Source organism: Botryllus schlosseri, chromosome 9, assembly GCF_051294905.1.
Source record: "Botryllus schlosseri isolate E-star chromosome 9, Bs_hap1, whole genome shotgun sequence".
Classification (NCBI taxonomy): domain Eukaryota; kingdom Metazoa; phylum Chordata; class Ascidiacea; order Stolidobranchia; family Styelidae; genus Botryllus; species Botryllus schlosseri.
This window is the reverse complement of record NC_137244.1, coordinates 229945-248889: the sequence shown is the minus strand read 5'-3', so window position 1 is coordinate 248889 and position 18945 is coordinate 229945. Positions and strand designations below refer to the sequence as shown.

The following is an 18945-nucleotide window of genomic DNA, read 5'->3' as shown; positions in this document are numbered from 1 at the left end:
CTTGGAAGGGGTTCATGAAAGGACAAAAATCTGAGGTTTGAGGCCACAAAGCCGAGTATTCTGGATTTATGGTAAAACCATGAATGAAATGATCCACTAATTAGGAAGTAGATGTTCCTCTTGTCAAAAAGTAGACTTTTCTATTGTAATAAGCAGATTTGTAATGTAACACAACGACCAGGCATATGCCTGCTGTCACTGACATGATTCTGGTAGATTCAGTCCCTACCCGGTATTAATACTCGCGTTTCTTCTCCGGACCGGGTGGAAATATTTTCAAGAAATCGACAGCACAAGACTGTTGCGCGTAGTCGGGGTATTTCTGCTCATGTTTAAAACGCCCATCATTTTTACAGAATGACACTTTACACGTGTCTTCCAGTCTCGATTCTCAAACAGATGAATATGGAGATGCAGATGCAAGATGAGGCTTCCCGCACGATATCGGAGTTGATTTGTCTGCTGCTGGCGTCATGTTCAAACTCTTTTCTCCGTATTTCAAGATGTTTTGTTAAAATCCTCTGTTTGGGAAATGTCATCTACATTGTCAACCGGCCTCAAATGGTCCAAATCATTTTTTTGAATTGCGTAAATGAAATGCGTTTTTGTTGTGTACGCATACCTTGAACTTTATAATTGTGTTGCCTGCCATGGAACCTGGTGTGTGGTAATATTGCTGCTATTGCAAGACACTTTGCACCTTCTGAAGCAACGAAACAACTTATTTGCTCTTCATTTGCATATTTTTTCTCCCATCCCATGCAATATGCTGAGTACTTTGTTATTATACTCAGTTTTGTGTGGCACTTCGCTTATGATCCATGGTCGTGAATAAACGTGTTGGTTTTTTCTTAGAATGCTGTTAACAATATAAGTGTGATTACAATTTCATCATGGTGTGGTTTGGTTGTGGCAGTGTAGCACGTTCAAAATAACTCTTGGTTGGTAATTGAAATGAACATATTTTGAAGAGTGGGTTAGTAGCTAATAAAATTCAGTAATTGATGGATGTTCTAGAGATGAGCAGTAACATTGACTTGAAACAAACAGATTGTAGGGTTTGTGCTAGCCTAGAGTTGCCATACGTCAGGACATGTCCGAAATTTTACTGTTCACACTGCGTCCGAGTCCAAAGTAGGTCGTGGGTAAGTCTGGGCAAAAGAGCTGACCTTTTTTAGTTATCAGATTGATCAAATTTTGAGCTGGGGCACGGAACATTTTCACATTGGAAATGCTGTCGCGACCATAAAAGGTTGGAAACCACCGGATCTGCAACCTTCTGTTATTTCAGCTCATCAAAAGTCTTATTCGTGTGCCATGAACATGACTGAACGATCTACTATACCTGCATTTTCGAAGTCAGCTGGTCTTCCCGTGAACTGAAAATATTATACACAGTGGTGCCACTCCTAGTGTTTTAACGCTAGATCTAGCGTTTTTTCGGTCGTTCTAGTGTTTTTTTTTCGCAAAATTTTGCCAATCTAGTGTTTTTCTGCATTTGTGCGAACAATGAATATTCTAAGGTTAGACTACTAAATAATACGCTAAATTATCGCTGATAAGGCGATTTAGTGTCTCTAGCTGTGTTTGTTTTATAATTCTATGTGGTGGTGCAGTAACAAGCAATTATTACGTAACACGGTGCGCTGTGAATCCGTACTTATGAGCGAAAGTCTCTGAAAAAATGAAGAGCGATTTCGCTCTGATGCTCTGTCGTTTTTTGTTGAACTCAGTCTGCAGATTCGGCAAGATTTTCATTTGCCGAGGACAGCATACTTGAGTGTATAGAATCCGTTAACATCCTAATCAACACAAAGAATAGTTAAATCAATCATTCCTCTAGCTGTGCAATTTCCCTCTGTGATATTATTTGATGAGCTTGATGATTTGTCGGAAGAATGGGCTGCTTTGGCAAGATCGCAAAATGAGTTGCAGGTGCCCTCCAACAGAATTTTTGCAAAAATTGAAATCTGTGCACAATGCGTTTGGTGAATCAAAATTCCCTTTACTGGGGAAGCTCATGACGAATCTCTTAGCATTGCCACATTCCACTGCGTTCGTGGAAATTAAGTATGCTGCACATAGACATGAACATCCCCCATTGTTTGGTTGAAGATGTACGGTAGTGAGTAAGATGCCACACAAAAGATACGCATGTTTGATGGATGGTGTACAATGGAATGATAAATTTTTATGACCCCGTACAATTCGAAAGCGACAATATTTGATTATTTTTGCGCTATTGAATTCATTTCATTAATTTTCGTTGAATAATTATGCAGTATTATCAATTCGTTTCATTAATTTTCGTTGAATAATTATGCAGTATTATCAATTCGTTTCATTAATTATCGTCGAATAATCATGCAGTATATCATGCATTTGTATCGAATTCATGTGCGGAACACTTCTTATCTATGGATTTGTACCTTGGTCATCATGATTACTTGGCAACGGCAAATTTTTCCATCAATTTACTAATCTAGTGTTTTTTTCGCCAATCTAGTGTTTTTTCACGACATAATCTTGTGTTTTTCCTGGAACCTAGAGTGGCAACACTGATTATACAATATTTACCCGCTAGCGTGTGGTAGAGGTCCATGGCTGCTGTAAGTTTTCTGCGAATTTCGAACTCCTTATCATCTGCATAGCACATAGGTTAGTCATTTGCTTCATATTGCCGGAAATTTTATGTTTCAGCTCATACTTCAACAGGAGTTAAACCCGCTTCGTATTGATAGTTCGGTCTGGTATCGAATCTAGCGGTAACTGATGTATTTATTTTGTGCCGCATTTGCACTAGTGTTGCCGTTTTACACTTTTACCATAGCAATTTACAACGCAGCATAGTATATATGTGTATTGTAGCCTATGTTGTAAATTGCTATGCTTTCACTGTTCTATGTTTGCGTTTTATAATTTTAGCCATATGACTAGTTCTTCGTTGCTGTTTTGTGTTACTGACCAAGGAAGATGGAAGACTATACAGCTTGAACGAAGAAGACCACATGCTTTTGGCTGTGATGATATGATATTGCTGTAATTGTGTGTTCAATACTTGTGCCCAAATATGGAATCGGTGTCTTGTGCACACCAAAGATTCTACTGACTGCACACAGGTGTGACGCTGAGAACCGTCTTGGCACACCAAAGATATTATGCTAAACGTGCCTATATAATCGCCATTCGCATTGTACGAAATAGAGAGCCGGACCGAATGGATTCGCATTCCATAATTTACGAATGCGCCCATCTCTGGCGACATACATCGTGCATGTATGCGATCCGACATTATTACTGTTTTAGTTTTTTCCGATCTTCGTCGATTCTTATTCGCAAGGTTGCTAGTATATCATGATGATGACAGTATGACTCTTCGTATTAAAAATGACGGCTCTCTATATGCCCATCTTCGATTCCGTAGTATCAATATTTCATAGATGATTAAGATGAATCACCGTCTACGTTCCAGCTGTGTTTCCATTTTTAGGAGTATTCAGACGACCGTTGTTAATAACGCCAAAGGTAAGTATTACTTGACATCGAAGTGTATCTCGATTTCTAGGCAACTAAGGCAATGATAATTATGATTCGCTTAGGATGATATCCAACTGTCATACCAGTGAACTTCCAAGCAGGCGATTGTATTTCAGTACTGATGTACCATACTCCTGTAGTTCACACTTTATATGGTGTACAATCTTGCTGCTGAACAAACATCAATCTCACCATCACTAATTATGAATTATCTGCAGCTTGGTACTGCCTTTTGTGTCATTGCTGGGTAAGTCCATGTCAAATCAACCGCTCTTGTCACCACTGGGTCCTCAGATTGCAATGAAAATGGAGGGGTAAATATGGTATCCAGTTCTGACTGCAGCAAACCTAATTTTGTCAAAATTGGTCAACCCATCACAAAGTTATCGCATTTTAAAAAATGGCCATTTTGTGCTCACCCAACCATGAAGTTCAATTAGTTTTACATTACCTGTTACAGTAACGTTTATAAACTAGCATAGTCAAGTACTTGAGAGTGGATTATGGTGTCTAATGATAGAATAGAAGAAACTCTTGCTATTGAAGGGAAAATTGTCACTTAATTAAATGAGGTCAAGGGTCCCACCTCATAAACTGACACTTTTCAAAATCGTTCATGCGTAACATGAACTTCAATTATATCTAGCGTAATTCTGTCTACACGAAAATTGGAAAGTAACATGTCATATGAAAGCTTGTTTGGAGAAGAACATGGCTGACATGTTTTGCTAACTAATATTTGACGGATAGTACCTCTAAATTAACTTACCATAAATACTTCTGAATCCATGGGGTAATTCAATTTGAGATTAATCAAAAGAGGGATTGGGTATCTCTCAAGTTTCAGATTTTTCTGAAATTTGGCTCAAGACACCATGAAGTACATCTAAGTAAATATCAATTTATTTTAAATGAATTACATAAGTAGTTTTCAAGTTATTGCATGATAAAAAACAAGCTTTTTATGCTCATCCAACCGCGAAAATCAAGTAATTTTTTAGGCTGATTTGAAATTTTCTGTAAATAAGCTATTTTGACAATTAGAGAGTTGTTCTATTTGTTATGTTGTATAAATTGATATATTCTATCATACAGCACAAAAATTAGTGATTTTTGGTTGACATCCCAAAATATAACTCATTAACCCCAGAAACCACTGAAGCGTAACAAGAATATTTCAGGGGTCTCTCTCTCATTTCTGTCTGCTTCAAAAAAATTGTAAATGGTGTCATATGAAAGCTGTTAGAACAAAGAATTTCTAGAAAATGAGTAACATGCTAGAGTTTGTCTCAAGGTAACGCAGCAACTAGAATATCGAACATCATTTTTTAGGAAAATCACTACATTTTCATGACCTGATATATACCCTGTTTTCAAAACTTTGTCAGTAAATATTACATAAAAACTTGTTTTCTAAGGAATCTGTGTTACAACAGCTTTCATTTGCCACCCTTCATAACTTTTTTCAAGTAGACAGAAATTAGAGGGAGACTCCTGAAATATTGTCATGCTTGAGTGATTTCCAGAGGCACCGTCTTTCAAATTGAGCTAAATTATGGGCCGTGAACCAAAAATCATTAATTTCGCACTTGAATGATAGAATAGATCAATTTATACAACATAACAAAGTGAACAACATTCTAAGGTCAAAGTAGCCCATTTATAGACAATTCCAAATGTACTTAAAAACAGCCCTACAATTTCACGGTTGAATGGGCATGAAAAGTATGTTTTTCATCATGCGATAACTTTAAAATTACTCAAGTAATTCATTTGAAATGAATTGCGATTTAGTGAGCCATACTTCATGATGTTTTGAGCCAAATTTCAGCAAATTTCAAGCACTATGTGGTGACGAAATCCATTTTTTTGGTTGATCAGACATGGAGTTACCCTGCTTTTTAATCCTGTTCTAATCACAGTTTTCCTGCAAGCTTGTTCTGTTCTATTGCTAACTTTACACTATCTTATTTTCAGCATCTATAAAAGCACCTGTAATACCAGAACCTGAACCGCTTAGAGAGACACCAAAGCTGCAACAATTCTGTTGTGGATTGAATTTCAAGCAAGGTCATACAGATCCAGAACTGCAATCAGATAGCAATTACCCTGAATGGCAAGTTTCTTTCGTCAATCTTGTCCTGGCCGTCTCGATTTGTGCTGCAACCCATAATTACGCAAGGAGATACGTCATGAAACTCCAGTTTGTACAGTTACCAAGAATGATGACCACTGCCATTTTTACTTTACTTACGTACGGTATCCTATTTTCATACTGTTCAAAAATACTGTTAATCTTCCAATATTTCTAATCAAAAGCATTACCTATACTTGAATCCATACTCATGTGTCACGTACAAGTGTTCATACAAAAGTGCTTATGGTAGCTAGGCAAAATTTTATAAAATGATGCATTCTTGAGTCCAATCAAATTTTTCAAACAGGCATATTGCCAATATATGTGCTCATTAGTTGATTTTGAAATTGTATCCTTGACATTTGTTCTATTTATGTGATTCATGTGAGAATAGGATGCATGCTAACTTTCATTATTGTCATTGAAATCACAAACTGATCATTTTCATGCAAAGGTGCGGCATTACATTATTACTACTGATTGCTTGTTATCAAGCTTTATAATAACACCTCTCGGTGCTTTATCAATCCTATCCTAGTCTAGGCAAATGAAACGCATTCTTTTTGCGTAATCAGCCCACAGTTACATAGAAGCGCGGTATAGGTACCGTAAGTGTCTCCTTCCCAGTTTCTCTCATTTAAACTTCTGACTCGAATCGAGTTGAGTTATTTTCACTTGGTCGTTGAGATTCAAGTCGAGTCATTGTTCCATCTGCGATTTGAAGAAGACTGGCGCTTGGAATGTCTTGCTATTGCCCAGTCAACTTCAGAACTCATTCGAGCCAAACTAAGCGAGTGATTAAGCAAAGCAGGTCAGGCTTAAGTTCTTGTCCGTTGTGGGAGCACTTGTCATACATGAAGTAGATAAAAAGTAGTGCTTAGCAGAATCGTCAAAAATGGGATTATCGGATCGCTGAATCAGTGTGAGAAAAGATGAGAGAATGTATCATTGCTGTGAAATCAGAGTAGCTTACGCTCATTTTTCAAATTTTGAGATCCATTTTTCAAATTGATAGACAATTAGGTTCTGTAAAATTTCATTTCGGCCATGTTAATGTTTATCACATTGTTTCAGACTTCATCATCGCCAAGATAGGACTGAAAGAAATGAAAACTTCACATGAAGTTAATTTTTTCAAATTGAGTAAAATTGACATAAGCTACTATGATTCCACAGCGACAATATGAGACAACTGAACTTTGACAGTATACGACTTGAATCAGTGATATGACATGGTCGAGTCATGTGCAATGACTTGAGTAAAAGCCAAGCCAAGCCATGAATTGAATCGAGGCTTAATTTCAGTCATTCTAGCCCCACTCCTTGCTATAAATATGCATTCAATTACCCATTTGAGAGCCCACACAATGCTCATAAAAGTTTTCGTGGCTCTCTATCTGAGCTATATTGCGACAACTCCCGGTTACGGCAAGCTACGATCACTCTCGTTTTCTTCCAGGTTATGGACTGTCCACACTGGACGACCTAAGACGTACAAAGACTTCATGCCAGACACTCGAGAATACTGGAATTTGTTAATGGCCGCAAAGCAGGATCATGCCGATCAGATCAGAGGGAACGTGACTTTCGCGAGACCTTGCAGGGAACACGAAGTGAACTTTTATAGCAGATTTCCGCAAAGAAATCATGGAGAGATGCGTGTTAATGAAAGCACTGGCTCTTGATGTATGTTCGATATTGTCGAGAGTCGTCTGTCAATAAAATCAGTGGCTCTATTATTTTGATTCGCGTAAGACAGACGACATACCATGTAATGTGATTGATGAGCGGATAGGATGTCGTAAACAGACTTGAACAATCAGATCCATTCTTCTCTAATTGGAGTGTACCGTAATCCAGGTAATCTAATTCTGTTTAATGTTCCTACGCTCTAATTTTAATTCAAATCTAATTTGTGAAATGTTTCTATACTTTAATTTTAATTCTGATATAACTTCTGGTTTTCGTGAAGATGCTACAGGAGAACGACAGTAGCTTGGTGAACAGGCATTTTCCAAGTTTTCGCAAATTCACTAATTTCAATCTAATTTGGGAAAAAGCATTACTGTAGCTGTAATTATAATCTACGAATTTGAAAAAAAAAAACAGTAGCTCTAATTCTAGTCTATATAGGAAAAACTGTATAGCTATAGCCCAATTCTAATTCTAATCAATTTTAGAAAATCAGCCAATTTTCTAGTTGTCCAAGTCTGGCCAGAACAACCATGTGAGTGTGGTCTTTCAATTTTGAACTGCTGCTATTCATTATATTTTACGCCAATCTTTGTGCTTTTCTCCATAGTGCAGTGAGGAATAGCCCATGCACACCTAGCAAGATAGTGCAATGGTGGTGCGTCCTGCTTCTGCTTCTTCATCGGTAGGTCGTGGGTTCGATCCCCGGCCGGGTCAGACCAAGGGCTTGAAAACTGGTATCCGCGCCTTTCTCGCTAGGCGCTCAGCATCCACGAATAGCATGAAGAAAAAATGGTGGTGCAGACTAGATGACCTCGGCAAGGTCGTATCGCATCTCTGTCGTCAAAGAATCTCGATGCAGGCAAAAATAAATCTGATCTCTCCATCGACGCTTTGAATTGTGCAACCGCCAATGGTGGTGGAGTACCTACCAACTGGGCGAATTCCTAGATAAACTGACCGTCATCGCGATAATAGATAGGCCGTCACCCTGTGTCATGACTTACAACAGGCGCAGCTGAATTGCAAAATCTGATGATGATGTGAAGATTATACAAATAATTACATTTGGCATAGTACTGTTTAAGGTAAAGGCTGCCCACTGCCCAGGTTATTCTCCAGGTACTCTGCTTGGAAATGATCCAGGTTATTCTCCAGGTACTCTGCTTGGAAATGATCAACTATGCTCCTATGAGTAGCTGAGGTCTGGTAGACTGAAAACCCATAGGCAAGATAATAATTGATCCGAGTCGGATCTCAACGTTTCTACTTATTTTCCAGGATCAGAGGGTGTGACTAACAAATTAATTCTCAAAATAGTAATTGCCTCAAATGTAGCAGATAAGTCCAAATTCAAACAGTTTCTATAGGGATACAAGCCTGTGTTTTGAAATCACAGGAAGATCCAATCGATTAACACATAATTGAACCGTGCCTCATGCTGAAACATGTCTATATTTTCATTGCCTGTCATCAAAGGAACAAAGATACGGGTTTCCAAAAAAGCTTCAAATAATGACCAACAAAACGAATCTGTTCTAGGAACTGTTTGAGAACAGAAATGCAATAAGAAATGCATGTATATTGTAGGCCTATAGCCTACATGGAACATCGGTAGACCAACTTCCCTATAGAACTCCATAGATGAAAGATTAATATGTATATCGACACTGTCGGACAGTATGGTAATAGATATATCGTCATAAACACCATGATTAGTCAATAATATGAGACACACAATTCAATCAACCTAGATTTTAATTGAGATGTTTGTAGCACAAGATAATGTAGTCCTACACACAGTCAATACAACCTTGTTGAAACTCATTTCGTGACTTGATGAATGGAGCGGGCCAGATAGCCTACGTTCCCACACGACACACCGGCTACAGATATCCTACCGTCCCTTGTTAAATATACTGCAAATTCACTGGCGAGCCTGTCCACATTCTCCGGAGTCAGCCCAGTATAGCAAAACATACCAATTTGATCTGTGATATGTTGCCAGTTCCGTGTGCTGCCTTCGTTTGCCAGATTTTCACGAAGTTGACTGCGCATCGAAATGATTCGATCGGCCATCCCTTTCACTTCGGTTAGCCACTGCTCGTTCAAAGCAGGATCCGAGAGTATGGTGGAAGCTATCCGCGCGCCGTGCAGAGGCGGGTTGGAGTACATTGGTCGGATGATAATCTTGACTTGACTCTCGACGCGTTTTGCTTCCTCTTTGTCAGCACATACAATGCTAAATGCACCGACGCGTTCTCCGTAAAGGCCCATATTCTTTGCAAAAGACTGGGACAGGAGCATATTGTGGCCTTGCGACACAAAATAGCGCATGGCTTGCGCGTCACGGTCCGTATCTCCGCTCGCAAAACCCTGATAAGCCATGTCGAAATAAGGTAGTAAATTTCGACTCTTGCAGATTGCCGACATTTCTTTCCAATTTTCAAAACTGGGATCAACACCGGTCGGGTTGTGAGCGCACGCATGGAAAAGTACTACAGACTTCTCCGGTATCTTGTTCAGATCCTCCATTGCTCCGGATGCGTCGAAACCGCACGTTTTTGAATCGTAGTAACGATACTGCTTGATTTGTAAGCCAGCGTGACCAAAAATGGGGTTGTGATTTCCCCAAGACGGGGTTGGCAGCCAAATTGCTTTGCTGTCGAGGAACTTTGCCAAGAAATTGGCCCCTATCCTTAATGATCCGGTGCCCGAAATGGATTGAACAGTCACATTGCGAGATTCCTTTCTGACGTCACTGTCGGGTAGAAATGCCAAATCCGCCGCTTTTTCTGTGAACGCCGGCAACCCTGTTATTCCCAAGTATTCTTTATCCAATTTCATTCCGACGATCTGTTCCTCCGCTTTAATAACCGAAGGCAGAACATATGGCTTGCCATTATCATCCCGGTAAGCCCCAGCACCAAGATTCAACTTATTTGGATTACTATCGCGTTTGAACGCTTCCGTAACTCCAAGAATCGCGTCAGGAGGGCCCATCTCTACATTTGACCACCAGCAATGATGATTCGCCACGCTAGCGGCTATTGGAGATAGTTGCTTTCGCAGAAAGTGACACGAATGTCTGATCATCGCCATGGTGAATCACAGTATCAAATAATGTACTAAATATCGCATAAGCTTTTCCATCGAACAAAAATGCTCAAGTTAAGGTCACGTCTAAGCCTCTTTATTACTACACACACCAATTATTTCTTGGAGTCCCGATTAAGGACTCAATTTGGCGCAGATGCATTGTAATTAAATACGGTATCGTAGTAAAAAAATCCCAAGAGCTCAAATGAGACCATCATATAGGATGTCATGAATAACACTGCTGAACTTTTAATGACTTTGGCCTGCTTAACATGTAAATGACAGTTTAAATTGCAAAGTAATAAACCTCCGAGGTAGGCTACTGCTCGTTAGCTTATGTTGTTAGCTATGTTTGTCAATTATATTAGGTTTGAAGATCCTCCGTTGATATTAATGGTAACTCTAAAACATGGGAAATCTACCTCTAGGCATTATAACAAACAGGCTTCATTGCACAAAATAATTGGAAGTCGATGGCCTTGCAGAAAACAACGTCATAATTCATGTGTATCGCTATCAATCAAGACATTGCCAACAAAGGTTGGTCTACTTTAACTAACTACTATCTAACGAGAAGCATAGGCCTATTATTTGACATCCTGTTCCTATAACAGTTTTTAGCATCTAAGTTTGACCCTCAAAATAAAGCAGCTTGCCCGAGTTAATAGGTCAGAGCGTTGAAGTTTGATCAATCAATTGTGTTCTTGTCTCATGACAACGTTCCAGTTTCAACTTCAAAACTACCGACCAGGTTGTTTCTTGATTAGCAAAATTCGTACTAAAAGCAAGACCAAAAATACTGACGCAGCAAAAACTGTCTTAATAAGCTAGTTGTGTCTTGTGCTCTTGTCTCATGACAACTTTCCAATCTCGTTTCACGACCACAAACCATGTTGTTTCTTGATTAGCGAAATTCGTCTTGAAAACAAGACCAAAAAACGGATGAATCAAAAACTGTCATAAGAAGCACAACATGTCTTATAAGATGCGTTTTACTGGTCTAATTTTCAAGACCAAATGATCGTGACAATTCTATATGGTTTCAAAAAGCTGAATCCGTCTCAATTTTAAGACCTCACTTCATCAGTAAGACTGAAGAGGTTACTGAAAATGAGACCAAATCATCCTCATGTCCTAAATTTGAAACCAAATTTGTCTAAATTTTTTTTGTAGTGATACAAAAATACAACCACCCTCTACTCTTATCGATACTGGTAATTGATGCTCTAGACTTGGACCTGATTGATAGCATCATACGAACTTCGTAACCGCCAGCACACATATGATGGGACCAGACTGGAAACAGGGGTTGTTATTAGCAATAACTTGCTTGTAATGAAGGCAAGGGTTCCTTGCATAGAATAATATAATTGAACGTTGAAGGTTAAACCCAAACGGAAAACTAAGTGTGACGTTGCCACCAATTCCACTCTAGAGAAGAGATGGTACAGTGACAGTGGCATAGTAAGATACAGTTTCATCGATACAATATTATGATATTAGCCATCGATTAGCTTTGAACCTTTGATTTTCACCTTTGGTTTTTTCCGATGGCGACAGAAACTTTCATTTGCTGGTTGTTCACGATTTTGCACAGCAAAAGATCAAATAATAACCGATATTGAAACTTGCCAACAATATACCTATATCCCTATTATCACTTCCTAGAAGATTGATCTTGTTCTGCAACGTCTCTGCGACTCAACTGCAATACCGTACTTAACGCTGCAGCCAAATGGTAGCAGCTACATCGCTAGCAGACATGACGTCGACGTCTCTGCAATGACTTCTTCGTAGGTCAGCAGATCCTGCAGCAAATAACAAGTCCGTCGACGGTATTGTTTTTATACGTGATTTCATGATCCGAACTTCGTATTGAAACCGGAATCAGGTATTTCGTCGTTTGTTCGTAACATAACATGACATAACATGGTTGGGTTATATTTTTATCTGAACAAGTCACACACAATGTACAATGCGATAAGACACAATGCGATGTCATAAACAGATAGGAGGATGTAGAACGACACGCATCAGTAGCGATCCTTTACTCTAACATCCACATCGACCTAGACTCTAGAGTGCCCGCGGTTCGCCTGCGTGCTGGGCGCTTATCGTAACCACTACACTATCTCCCCTGCCAGCACTTCAGCAGTCGTTTACAGTGCTGTAAATGACCATGGTATCAGTATAGATTACTAACCTGTCTGATCTTAAAGGTCAACTGCATCTTATAGACAACTTCGCCTAATCATGTTCAGAATTTTTTTTCATACCGAAATTGCCGACTTTCCGTTTTCAAACTAATCGGAAATTGCCGTAATTACCAGGATTTCAATCAGTAGCTCAATCAGAGAGATGTCCCACTATAGATATCAACAGGACTATTGTCATATAATTATACCATCTAGTTCGATGCATGAGCGTATGAGTCTCATTCACATGAAACGTTGAGTCGGGTGCGAAGTAATTACCCGTCAGTAACACAATTATGCTTTTCAGGAAGCTGAGAAAAACTGTGTACGGAAGTTTTGTTTGCTGGCCATTGGGATTCTGCAACACAAACCAACGAGAAATCCTGTCTGTACATCCGATCAAAATTCACATCTAGTATTTTCAAAGGATTTCAATTTTGCAATGCTTCGCGAAAGAATAATTGTATTGAAAATAATAAATGCAACATAACCAATCCATCAACAGTACTACTGTGTCAGGGAGAGAAATATAGTTTTGTGTCCAACAATAGCTTCTTTTGTCCCGCAATGGCTTCAACTAATTTTCACGATGCCGCTAGTTGAATGAGGAAGCCATCGCAATAGACTTGGTCGACTCCGCCGTATCTGGTCTTGCTTGAATACATGCGTCAACTTCTTCATTGCAGGAATCTAAAGCAGGTGTAAAAAGATTGCAGAGTTCTATAATAATGTCGAATCAAAGGCAGTATACCAAATACTGTTCCGAAGTATCATAAAAATGAAGGATTGCCAACTGCATCCTACCTAACTTTTAGACTGCTATGGTGATAGTGATATGTTTTCATCTTTTACTGAGCTGTCGATATCTTGAGAGATTTAGTCATTGATATCTGACAGTCTTCATTCAGTAACTCAAGTAACTAATATGATTATATGACTACACATGTACACAAACAGAAGTTTATTTTCAAAAGTAATAGCAACTCTTCCATTAAAATGAGGTCTGCGACATAACCATTATAGATTATGAAGTCAGCAGGTTACAGACTCCTATTAACTAATGCCTTTATACATCTTTTTTCTTGATTGATTTTAAGTGGCTTTATTTCAGACTACGTACACTTCTACTCAAAGTTTTTCAAGGCATACTTATTTCAGTTATTTGCCTATATACAGTCCATCCTCAAGATTACCGGACCACGACTGATCTATCGATCTCGCTTCCCATGACATGCCGCCCTAGTTCTTGTCGCTTTCTTTTTCTATACTATCTTCTTTACTTTCATTCAGGGATATATAGAAGTTCTATATAGAAGTTCTATATAGGAGTTCTATATATCCCTGCTTTCATTCAGTGTGCATGCCTCCTCTTTACATCGCCTCAAGGCCAAGGTGGGTGTCAGATTCCATAGACTACTCCTTGTCGCTTAGACATCTTCCTGGATGTCTTTTCATTGCATCGCATTTTTTGTGGTGTATTGAATTGATAAAATTGCTTATAAACCAATGATGATGATGATGATGATGATTGCATATGCACATGAGTGTAAACAATAACTACTTTGATGACTACCGTACCGCAGTCAATACTACTATAAACGGTTAGTCACACTCTTACAATACTAGCTAACACAGTACATTTTCACTTACCGATTTTGGACACTTTGCATAGCTTTAGAAGTGCGTTCCTCTGTTATTACCACAATTTCACTGGTGCGTGAAAATAAAGTATGAACGGCACTACTGCAGTACGTCGGCACCAAAGTCACTCAACTATAGTTGAGTGACTTTGGTCGGCACTACGTGTGAGAGTTTCCGTGGTCAGCAGTCAACTTTATTGCGCGTTGCGTATCTCGGATACGTCATTGAAAATGTCTCTGCCTTTGGTTGTCTATAAGTCCGCACTTTTGGCCTTGGCGGCGTCCGGTCGCCTGACGGTAAACGGATGGATTTTGGCAGCGATGTAAAGACATTGTAGGCACGGCATATTGCGTATTGGAGCAACCATACGCGACATAACATCTGACTCTATGAATCACCTCCTTCACAGCCTTCATGATCTCACTCAATGACTCAAATCCACTGCTCAAATCCCACCTAACAGCCAACAGGGCCCTGTGGACAGTGTTGCCAACTCCGGATGGAAGAAAATCGCTAAAACTGATGTCAAAAATCGCTAGATATCGCTAAATATTGAGAAAAAGCGCTAAAAAATAGCGCTAAATCTACATTAATTGCTAAAGGTGTTAAATTGAACCATTATTTCAATGCATTCTTCTCAGCTATATCTCACTCGTCTGGGACCAAAGTCACTTACCATATTTCTAGTTCAAAATAGGTAATAGTCATCTCTAAGCGGGACAAAACGTGCAGTGCATTTCGATAAAGCAGATCGCTTTGCGCAATGATCGCTATACGTGACTGATGACTAATTTGCAGGCATACCCGCTCACTATATAAGCGCGCGCCTTGCTCGTAAATACGTGATGCGATGTACCGCGGAAATGCGCTTGACTTCTTTTCTAAACTGTGTTGGAGTACTTGAACACGACATGCGACTTGACACACGTGCACACGACATGCGACTTGACCCGACACAACACGACATGAACCGGGTTTGCCAGCCACTATAAGTATAGAGACATTATGAAAATAATCTGAGGACCAACCCGGGGTATGAAATGTAATTACTCTGTTCCTAAACGAAAGCTAGTGTCACACTGATTCCGACAATACGAATTAAATTCTTGTCAAGACAATGGAACGACCTGAAAATCGGCATTGATCAGAACAATCGCTGGACGAAATTGGTCATTGTTATGTTCATTGTGTTGCAGCGGTGCCATTGTTGGAGCAATGCCGGTTTTCAAACTTTTGCCGATTTTCAAACTTTGAGGGCTGTTTCGGGGGTGCATGGTTCCATTGTCCGGACGACACTTTATTTTGTATTTTCGAAATCACTGCGAAAACTATCTTCCGATCGTGGTCAATTATATTAAATTTCACTGCCAATTATGCTACTCAGCAAGAAGAGACTCTGTTTGCCCATGCGTAACCGCCAGGAGTTGCGTATCTCTACTATCCAAAGTCACTCAACTATGACAAATCGTCCGAACGTATTTTCATGGAGCAAGAAATGCTCCACAACTTGATGTTATGTCAGCCAAAACTGATCTTTATTGGTTATTTTCGGTGAAAAAGCGCTAAATAATCGCTAAATACTTTTTCAAAAATCGCTAGATTTATCGCTAGGCGCTAGATCCATATTTTTTGGCGCTAAACCAGATGAAAAAACGCTAGATCTAGCGCGAAAATCGCTAAATTGGCAACACTGCCTGTGGATATACGCAGTTCACGCAGATCACGCAGTTCACGCAGATCACGCAGGTCACACAGATCACGCAGGCATCACTCTCCCACGTTGTTCTGGTGCTCAGGTATCAAGTCTGGAGTGTTTTGGGGATGTGTTCAAGTTTGTTTAGTAATCAGGTATCGCGCAGGTAAATCTCCAGCACTTAGGAATCGAACTCTGAAGTCGACCTCGGACGGACTCGAACCCGTGTGTCTGCGGCGGTGTGTTCACGCTAGTTATCATGATTTGTGTTTATTTGTCGCCGATTTTTAAATTCGTTGTATTTGCATTTTGCCAAATGGTTTGAAGCGGCTGAAGGAGACACTTTGCTCGCGTGAGCTGACGACTTGGACTAGCATCGAACAGGCGGCCTTGGAAGCAAAATCTATACTGCTACCGGTAGTGGTTACTTACAACATTTGGAACGCAGATCCCAAGTGGCAAAAGTTTATCTGTGGTCCTTGTTGAAGGAGCGAAAAGGAAGCGAATGTGAAGGACGGGATTTCGTATCTCAATTCCCAAATACATCACGTTAACTCTTGTCCATTATCAAAGAAATAACACCTCAATGTCGTCATAGTCAATTCATGGTCTACTTTGGACGTACGTCACAAAGATGCGAATTTTCGGACAAATAATATGGAGTTTGCGCAGCTGTTCTCAGATTAGTTGATATCATTATTGATGTATTGGAATGATTGGCTACTATATAATTTATTTGCTGTTCATCAATATAATTGGCAACCTTCGTTGCGAGTTACTTTCAAAGAGTAAGCTAGAACTCGTTTCAGACAGATAATAAATGCGTGTGAACTGCGTGAATTGCGTGAACTGCGCAGGGCCGCCAACAGGAATAACAAGGATTTTTGATGTGTCAACTACTTGACGTCATTTCACGGCTGGATGATTTCGGGTCCGTTTTTCGGAATTTCGATTTGTAATTCGAATTACTTGAAAACTATCACGTAATTTTCATTATTTTTTCTTATTCCTAACCACATAATCTACGAAATAAGCAAAAGTCTTTTCGAACATGCAGTTGACCTGGTTAACTGCATCTTAAAAATGACTTTGCCTTATATCGTACGTTATGTGGTTAGGAATATGAATAAAATAATAAAAATTGAAATTACATGATGGTTTTCAAGTAATTTAAATTATAAATCGAAAAGCTGAAAAACGGATATGAAATCATTCAGCTATGAAATGACGTCATGTGAGTGACACGGCTAAAGTCCAGGTATAGCTCAGTATGGTAAACAGATAGTTATTGGTGTTGGGATTGATTTTGATACTGGATTTGATTGTGAATATGGAAGGTATGAAGAAGATGAGGCACGGAGGTACATCTGGTGTCGCGTGTGGTTGCTCGAATACGCGATATTCGGTACCCAAAGTGTCTTTTCATCGCTGTCCAAACCCTATCGCTGGAGAGGATTATGAAGACTGTGAAAGTGATATCCAATCCCTGTCAACTGATGATAGCTTCCACCCAACAGAGTTAGATGGCGAGTCAGAGTGAGTACTTGAACAATGTAATCATATTTGTACCAAGTCTTCACCAAGATATTGATTTGCAGGCATTCAGATTCAGAGGAATGTCTGGAGAAATAGCAAGAACACCCAGTTTGTGATTGTGGACAGAAATAAGCTGGTGAGCATTTTTCAACATTGTCCAATGTGTCAATCAGAGTCGGACGTGCAAGAGTCTGGTTTAGGTAGCACACTGAGAATCAAGCAAGACTGCACAAACTGCTCATACTCCAGATTTTGATTTACGGGTGGTGTAGATGCCGTTACTTCCTTTTAAGATGAAATAGCCTACTTGACTGTATCAAAAAGAAACAAACTGCTCCATTCAGCATATATACATGATACATATAGGCCTAAATTTAAGTTACAATGAATAGCATCTTTGATTCTGTTGTTTACCATTATGACAATCCATTTTCAGATTCATTGGCATATGAAAGGATTTGCGATGTTCTCTACTCCACGCGAATGAAAATGACATACGCCATCTATCGCCGAATGGAAGCACTGCTGGAAGTGAATCATTCAATGCCCTCGTCAATCATTTCTGCCAAAGTTATATCACTACAACCATATTTCAGTCAAAAAGCCAGGTAGGTACCTTGCAGTGTCTCGGCTATTCAAAACAACCTATATCAGATTTTGGTATGATTACTAGCCCCCTCAATTATGCATTTTTGTAGGATGCAGTTGGCAATCCTGCATTTCAATGAAAATTGCTCGAAAACTCAGAAAATGCCGAAAGAAAGAGCACCGCGGTCAAATACCCGAAGTACAAAAATGGGAAATGTACAGTCCACAAGAAGTTACTTGAAAATTCAACATTTGGTAACTGCATGCCGTCGATCTGACTGCATCATAAGATTTCGTCATATTGTTATGCCTGTTCTAGATTACTGCAATGAGCTTGTCGAAGAAGTTCAAGCACTCATCAGAACTGGACCAGAAACTGATGTTGAGTTGAGCGATTGTGCTGAGACCGTTCCACCTCCTCTGACTAGCAGCATAATCAAAATTAGCAGAGGGGAAGCTATTGCGCGACCGACATAAAACTCGATATGCTTTTCTGCCTGACACAGTAGTTATTTTGGTCGATGAGATATATGCGTTTGTTATTTGGAATACAACTGTACATTCACAATGTGGCGTTACTGAACTGGAATCCTTTATAAGAATTTGACGTAAATTTTGTTCGGACAGCAGTAACAACGCATGCAGGCAGGATTTTCCGCTGCTTTTTGCCACAGAATCCCCATACCCAGCGAACACAATTTCTGTAGGCAGTATGTTTCAACTTCCTGAAAAGTGAAAACAAGTGTATTAGTGCGAGAAAAGTATTTGGCAACCGAATCAGAGACTCATCCTATTCATGCATTGAACTCGATGTTATTATTCTGCGG

At 39.5% G+C, this 18945-nt stretch overlaps 4 protein-coding genes across 11 annotated transcripts in view; 3 read left to right on the top strand and 1 right to left on the bottom strand.

Annotated features, from left to right (window-relative positions):
- The window catches only part of LOC145446989 (citron Rho-interacting kinase-like), a 58994-nt gene extending 58103 nt beyond the window's left edge, over positions 1 to 891 (top strand). For 3 of the 5 annotated variants that reach the window (XM_080325400.1, XM_080325399.1, XM_080325403.1), the window contains exon 36: positions 363 to 891. In XM_080325400.1, coding sequence (XP_080181526.1) covers positions 363 to 428 — 66 coding nt within the window. In that variant the 3' untranslated portion in view covers positions 429 to 891. Of the gene's footprint in view, positions 1 to 356 lie in introns of all 5 variants that reach the window. The other 2 variants (XM_080325402.1, XM_080325401.1) reach the window with 1 other exon arrangement.
- A 1777-nt stretch (positions 892 to 2668) lies between these two features.
- On the top strand, positions 2669 to 7410 carry LOC145447031 (large ribosomal subunit protein mL54-like). Its single transcript, XM_080325464.1, has 3 exons — positions 2669 to 3525; positions 5515 to 5653; positions 7134 to 7410. The coding sequence occupies exons 1-3, from the start codon at positions 3441 to 3443 to the stop codon at positions 7357 to 7359; spliced, it is 450 nt and encodes a 149-aa protein (XP_080181590.1). The 5' UTR covers positions 2669 to 3440; the 3' UTR covers positions 7360 to 7410.
- A 1392-nt stretch (positions 7411 to 8802) lies between these two features.
- On the bottom strand, positions 8803 to 10543 carry LOC145447008 (aspartate aminotransferase, mitochondrial-like). The gene has a single exon (XM_080325435.1). It carries the CDS (start codon positions 10466 to 10468, stop codon positions 9191 to 9193), a length of 1278 nt encoding a protein of 425 aa, XP_080181561.1. The 5' UTR covers positions 10469 to 10543; the 3' UTR covers positions 8803 to 9190.
- Positions 10544 to 17078: 6535 nt separating this feature from the next.
- On the top strand, positions 17079 to 18686 carry LOC145447032 (uncharacterized). Of its 4 annotated transcripts, XM_080325469.1 has the most exons (5): positions 17079 to 17530; positions 17593 to 17666; positions 17967 to 18138; positions 18229 to 18373; positions 18438 to 18686. In XM_080325469.1, the coding sequence occupies exons 3-5, from the start codon at positions 18014 to 18016 to the stop codon at positions 18507 to 18509; spliced, it is 342 nt and encodes a 113-aa protein (XP_080181595.1). In that variant the 5' UTR covers positions 17079 to 17530; positions 17593 to 17666; positions 17967 to 18013; the 3' UTR covers positions 18510 to 18686. The 4 variants fall into 4 exon arrangements, with proteins under 4 accessions (XP_080181595.1, XP_080181593.1, XP_080181594.1 ...); XM_080325467.1 differs by having other exon boundaries at positions 17593 to 18138; XM_080325468.1 differs by having other exon boundaries at positions 17079 to 17666.
- The last annotated feature ends 259 nt before the right edge of the window (positions 18687 to 18945 follow it).

Excerpts from the sequence above, each read along its gene's own strand:
- LOC145447008 (XM_080325435.1), bottom strand. The coding sequence starts at position 10,468 with ATGGCGATGATCAGACATTCGTGTCACTTTCTGCGAAAGCAACTATCT.
- LOC145447032 (XM_080325467.1), top strand. The coding sequence starts at position 17,915 with ATGAATAGCATCTTTGATTCTGTTGTTTACCATTATGACAATCCATTT. Across the intron at positions 18,139-18,228 it reads TATTTCAGTCAAAAAGCCAG|GATGCAGTTGGCAATCCTGC; the intron begins GTAGGTACCTTG and ends GCATTTTTGTAG. Across the intron at positions 18,374-18,437 it reads ACTTGAAAATTCAACATTTG|ATTACTGCAATGAGCTTGTC; the intron begins GTAACTGCATGC and ends TGCCTGTTCTAG.
- LOC145447031 (XM_080325464.1), top strand. The coding sequence starts at position 3,441 with ATGATTAAGATGAATCACCGTCTACGTTCCAGCTGTGTTTCCATTTTT. Across the intron at positions 3,526-5,514 it reads CGTTGTTAATAACGCCAAAG|CATCTATAAAAGCACCTGTA; the intron begins GTAAGTATTACT and ends TCTTATTTTCAG. Across the intron at positions 5,654-7,133 it reads GATAGCAATTACCCTGAATG|GTTATGGACTGTCCACACTG; the intron begins GCAAGTTTCTTT and ends GTTTTCTTCCAG.